The sequence below is a fragment of the Gorilla gorilla genome, chromosome 18 (genome assembly GCF_029281585.2).
Source record: "Gorilla gorilla gorilla isolate KB3781 chromosome 18, NHGRI_mGorGor1-v2.1_pri, whole genome shotgun sequence".
Taxonomy (NCBI): domain Eukaryota; kingdom Metazoa; phylum Chordata; class Mammalia; order Primates; family Hominidae; genus Gorilla; species Gorilla gorilla.
The window spans coordinates 10,140,279-10,146,423 of record NC_073242.2 but is presented as its reverse complement, the minus strand read 5'-3'; the positions used below and the strand labels follow the sequence as shown (position 1 = coordinate 10,146,423).

The 6,145-nt window shown below is 43.4% G+C and overlaps 1 protein-coding gene across 11 annotated transcripts in view; it reads right to left on the bottom strand.

The window, feature by feature from the left end:
• RBFOX1 (RNA binding fox-1 homolog 1) overlaps positions 1–6,145 on the bottom strand; it is a 2,483,553-nt gene that overhangs the window by 1,225,835 nt on the left and 1,251,573 nt on the right. For 3 of the 11 annotated variants that reach the window (XM_055365227.2, XM_055365234.2, XM_055365244.2), the window contains exon 1: positions 1,473–1,681. The exons of 3 other annotated variants lie outside the window; for them this stretch is intronic. In XM_055365227.2, coding sequence (XP_055221202.1) covers positions 1,473–1,517 — 45 coding nt within the window. In that variant the 5' untranslated portion in view covers positions 1,518–1,681. Of the gene's footprint in view, positions 1–1,472; positions 1,693–6,145 lie in introns of those variants that run through there. 5 more of the 11 variants (XM_055365246.2, XM_055365219.2, XM_055365243.2 and 2 more) reach the window with 5 other exon arrangements.

The following is a 6,145-nucleotide window of genomic DNA, read 5'->3' as shown; positions in this document are numbered from 1 at the left end:
CACACATTTAGATCAAAAAATAGGGAACACAGTGGAGAAAGATGTTCCAATTTTAAGCCAAACAATTTACTACCCAGCTACCCTAATAAAGGGAGGATTACACAATCATTTTTGCCTGCTTCAGCAATAAACCGCATTCATTTCTGTGTAACCAAAATTGAAACCATGTCAACAATGAGTAAATTCTTCTATGTGAAGACACTCAGAAAGTGACTCTTTTAGCAAATAATTTCATAACGTTTTACTAAGGTGACACTGCCAACAAAACTTTTGGATTCACAATTCTGGTTGGAGCCCTCTTAAGTAGGAAGGTGGAAAACGCAGCTCTTTTGTCAAAAGAATAAAACCCCCAATTTCCCCATAATCTGAAAATAAGGGCTAGCCGGATGAGCTGTGCTTGAGAGGCTAGGTGATCCTTGTAGACTGATGGATGTCACATTCGACACTCTGTATATAATATATTCTATAAATGCATAACAGTTCATTCCATCACTTGAGAAGGCAAGGCACATTTCTCCCATTTGATCTCAGAAAAAGGCAACCCTTATTCCATGTCATAAAATAGTACAGAGCTTATTTCTCAAGTCGAAGCGTGTTCAGTATTGTCAATTTAATCTCTCTTCCATGGGAAACAGGCAGAGAAGATAGAGAGTACACCAGCGCAACTAGCATGGTGGACATGTTTACACAGATATGCAGCGCATATGCTCACATTTGCACACACATGCTCCCTTGCAACGTGAGCATGCCAACTTCGCAAATGCACGACCCATCTGGCCATTCATTTCATAAACCTCTCATTTCCAGAGCCGCGCATCTCTTGCAAAACCATGGCTAGCCTATTGGGACTTTTACATCGGTTCTTAATAAACGCTTATTCATCTCTGGGAATAAAGTTAAACGGAGCCAATGAGCATTGGCAAGGAAGTTGCCCACTAACTTCCAGTGGGTAAAGAAAATCGATGCATCTCCGGGCTCCCCAATCCCTCTAAACGCCACCTCGCCCTCTCCAAGTGTCCAGACCACCCCCACAACGGGGCACCCAAGGCGAGCCCTGAGCACATTCTCCGAGGTCCCCGGAGCTGGAGCTCGGCTTACATACCGCGTCCCATTCACGCGCTGCAAACGCAGCCTCATCCTTCCATCTCCGGTTTGGGTTTCCCGGATTCCATCCACGGCCAAGTCCCCTATTCTAATCAGCAGCCCCGGAGGCGCACACGCCGCCACCGTGTCTGCGCTAACGTTGGACAGCGGCTGACGGCTGCTCCTCTGCCACAGGCAGCCAAAAATGTCAATTTGCACACTCCTCCCCCTGTCGCCCGCCCCCGTCCCTCTGCAACCCCCTCCCGCGGAGTCAGTGGGCTTCAGGAAGCCTCTGCAGAAGCTGCCTGGTCTCTCCCTTCCCTCCCTCCCTCTCTCCCTCTTTCTCTCCTTCCCTGACAGTGTTTTAGAGTCTTCTTCGCTCGCCTTACCTGAAGGGCATCTCCCACGACTGCAATTAGCTGCCAAGATTTCATTGTCGGCTGCAAAGTGTCTCCTGTTTCCTCACCGGGAGAACACAGCACGGGAGAAGTCCGAGGCAACAGCAAACGGCACCCACGTGCTAGCAATGTAAATGACTCCAGTCATCTGTCGTGCGCGCCGCGCGCCTTCGCTCGCCCGGGCTGCCTGGCACGACCGCCAGCAGGTGCAGAACGCCCCGAGCGCGCGGGCGCGAGAGCGAGCAGCCCGTGCAAGGAGGCAATCAACACCCGGGCGCGCACAAAGGGAGGCCACGGCGGCGCCAGCGCCCGGGTCCGGCTTCCCCGGCCGGCCTCGGCCTCTGTCCGCGCCAAAACGCTCGCCAAATTAGACGCCCAATGTTTTTGCAAACTCTTGCAGCTGGGGGAAGGCAGTGGATACTGGGGCTGCGTGGGTCCCGCCCCTACGGGTCGGAGGCACTTGCAAAGCTCCGAGCTGGCTGCGGTATCTCGCCGCTCGCCCTCTCTTTCCCGCACGTGTCCCTTCCCTTGTTCTTTCAGGCATTAAATATGTACCACATGACAGAATAGGGCACCTTGCAGGGTCCCCTGAGTCCGCACTTGACAACCAATTTTAACTCACGAGCAATCAAATGTCTAAAGGCGGATATAAGCACTCCCAATTACTTACGCTACTCCTGCATTATTCAAAATGTCCACGGGACAGTATTTATGACTTCCAATATGCTACTTCACCTAGAAATACTAGTAAAACATCGAAGACCCCAGCACGGCGCCCCCAATCTCGCCTCCCGCCCCAAACAGCCAGGCTTTCATCCTATTTCATCTCCGAGAAGTAGCTGCACTTTATTTAGGAGCGAAGCTTTAGGATCTCAACTCTTTTTCCACGTTACGTACTAAATGAGACTGCGCTGAGGTTTCAGCCTGCTTTTCGGAGGAAAACAACTGTCGTCTCTGTTGAAATTTAGAGATCACCTTTTAAATATGTGTACCTTGAATAATAATATCATCAAAGTAATTTTCCTGTTATTTTCCCAAGGAGTCCTCATAGATCTATTTCACTTTTTTTGTTGTTGTGCTTGTTGTTGTTAATAGGAATGAGTTACACAGGTTCTAGCTATCTTCAGCTTAAGTGCTGATTTTGGTAGGGACCAAAAAATTGATTGGCTGGGGAAATGACTCTTGGATGTAGAAAAACTAGTTTGTTCTTTTTCCTTTCTCTTCACAGTTAGAACTGCAAGCTGTATGCACTAAGATGGCTTTGCTACCTCAAGCACTTATTTAAACAGGAAGGATCTAAATGGGAAAGAAAATTTAATATAGATATATCCCTCCTATATTTGATCAACAATGAGTGAAATATTCATTGGCTTCCTGCCTGTGTCCTTCTTGGATACTTTATTTGAGTTAAAGTATACGACTTGTATACAACTGATTAGGATTTTATGCATTGGTAAGCAAATTTTAAAATGCTAATAAATCTTTCAAATATTTTCACATTTGTTACAACTTCATATCTAGAGGCAATATTTCAAGTGTGTCTTTTTTTAACATGCCAATTCCTTATGTAACCATCATCCATCTTTGTCGTACCAGGAACAAAACGAGGAGGGATTTTTTTTTCTTCTATGCATTAAGAATGTTTTTAATATGATATTAACACAGTGTTTAACTTTCTCCTTGCAGAGTTAACAAAATTCTATTTGTGTTCTCTCTGCCTGCCTTTCTTACAGGGTCAGTGGCATTTAAAGGATGCTGAGATAACCACAAAGTAAAACCTTATTTCACAATAATGATGCCATGAAGAGCATGCTCTACTCCCTACTATTTTTAAAGTTAACTTCTAATGTTATCTTGTACGATCCCCTGACACATTTTCCAACAGCACCAGGTAAAATGGCAAAAAGAGGTTTAGACTTTTGCTTATCCAGAACCCTGTACAATTACAGAGATTCACAAATATAGAGTATTATTATTAACCCAGCACACAGTGGCATCCCCAGTGGAATAATTTGATTCACAAATCAGTTCACAAAAGCAAGGTTATAGGAAGGGACGCATGGTGCGGGTGGCCGACGGAGAGACAGCAAGCCCTAATTACAACCCCATTGTCCTCGTGTTCTCAGCACATGTGGCCATTTAATCACAGAGTGTGACAACCTTGGCAGATGTTGCCAGACCTGGTTATTGATATAAATTGCTATTCTCATGTGCAAGGGGCACAGCAAAGAGTTAAAACCATGTCTGCAGCCACCCAAAGGGACATGAAGGCCCACATTTACAGCTGTAACTACAAGGCAAGATGATACAGAGAGAAGGTTGTTTTCTTGCTCCCACCCCATAAGTAAAACAGGAAGGGATGCAACCTCCCAAACCAAGAATGGCAGTAGAGTCTCCCATGAGCACTGTAAACTGATATTGTCTCTCTGGAAGCTGATTTACTAGTACCTATTAAAATGGAAAATGTGCATACCCTATTATCAAACAGCTCTACTTCTAATGTCTGTCCTAAGAAACATGCACAAGATACGTTTGTGGATATGTTTGGATATAATTGCTATTGCTTGTGATACAGGATGGGGTCGTGGGGGGAGGCAACAGACTAAATACCCATCTAGCATTAAAAATATGGCATATCATATGATGGAATACCATATAGCAGTGAAAAGAATCAAATAAAGCCACATATGAATACTTCCATTGCTATATAGACATGAATATGTAGGAACAGAAATAAAAATACACACTATAAGGTACAAATATATATACAAATATTTCTCAGCAAAAATAAATTGCTGAGATAAAAATACAAGTTTTAAATGACTTCTACACTTATGACACCGTTTCTGAAAGAGAATGCACTAATATAATATTATAGGTTTTCCATAGATATATAAATATTTGTGAATGTACTGGGAACAGTCCAAAACAGAAGATAGCCAACTACAGCCCAAGAATCAAACTTAGCCATTCTCTGTTTCTGTACAGCCTGCTAGTTAAAAATGGTTTTGATACTTTAAATAGTTTTTAAAAGTCAAAAGAAGAATAATATTTCGTGATATGTAAAAAATGTAGGAAATTCAAATTTCAGCATCCATGAATGAGGTTTTATTGAAACATAGCTATGCCCATTTGTTTATGGGTTGCTATGACTGCCTTCATCTACAAATGCAGAGTTGAGTGTCTGTGAGAGACCAAGTGGCCCAGGAAGTCTAAAATGTTTACTCTCTGGCCCTTTACATGCATATAACATATATACATATAACTTGTTTTAAGTGAAAAGTGCATATGTATATATATTCTATATGTTATATGTGTGTACATGTGTATCACTTTTAAAAGCATAAAGCCAGTACATAAGTGTTCTCTTAAAAGAAGAAAAGGAGCTCTCAACCTCAAGTAAAAACTAGCCTCCTCCCTCTTTTCCTAGAGATGACACTATTGTGAATTTGAGTCACATTTTTCTAGACCAGTGATTTTTTTTTTTTTTTTTTCGAGATGGAGTCTTGCTCTGTCTCCCAGCCTGGAGGGGAGTGGCACGATCTCAGCTCACTGCAGCCTCTGCCCCTGGGTTTAAGCAATTCTTGTGCCTCAGCCTCCCGAGTAGCTGAGATCATAAGTACCCGCCGCCACGCCCAAATAATTTTTTGTATTTTTAATAGAGATGGGGTTTCACCATGTTGGTCAGACTGGTCTCAAGCTCCTGACCTCAAATGATCCGCCTGCCTCCGCCTCCCAAAATTCTGGGATTACAGGCATGAGCCACCATGCCTGGCCTAGACTGGTGATTGGTGAACTTTTTTCTGTAGGAGGCCATAATTCCCATGTGTCAAGGGGAGAAACCAGGTGGGAGATGATTGGATCATGGAGGCAGTTTCCCCCATGCTGTTCTCATGATAGTGGGTGAGTTCTCAAGAGATATGATGGTTTCATGGTTTTCTTTTCTTTTCTTTTTTTTTGAGACAGAATCTCGTTCTATCACCCAGGGTAGAGTACAGGGGCATGATCTCAGCTCACTGCAACCTCTGCTTCCCAGATTCAAGTGATTTTCCTGCCTCAGCCTCCCGAGTAGCTGGGACTACAGGTGTGTGCCACCATGCCGGGCTAAATTTTGTATTTTTAGTAGAGACAGGGTTTCACCATGTTGGCCAGGCTGGCCTTGAACTCCTGTCCTCAAGAGATCTGCCTGCCTCAGCATCCTGAGATCTGATGGTTTTATAAGGCAGTTCCCTGATCTTGCTGGCTCTCTCTCACCTGCCGCCATGTAAGATGTGTCTACTTCCTCTTCCGCCATAATTGAAAGTTTCCTGAGGCCTCCAGAACTGTGAGTCAATTAAACTTCTTTTCTTTATAAACTATGCAGTCTCAGGTATGTCTTTATAGCAGTGTTAGAACAGATTAATACAGTATGAAACTTTTAAACTTGTATACACACATACACACAAACACACACACACAGGCATACCTCATTTTATTGTCTTTCACTTTATCATGCTTTGCAGATATTGCATTTTGTACAAATTGAAGTTTTGTGGCAACCTTGTGCTGATCAAGTCTATTGGTGCCACTTTTTTTCAGTAGCAAGTGCTCACTTTATGTTTTTGTATCACATTTGGGTAGTTCTCACAATATATCAAACGTTTTCATTATTGCTAGATCTGTTA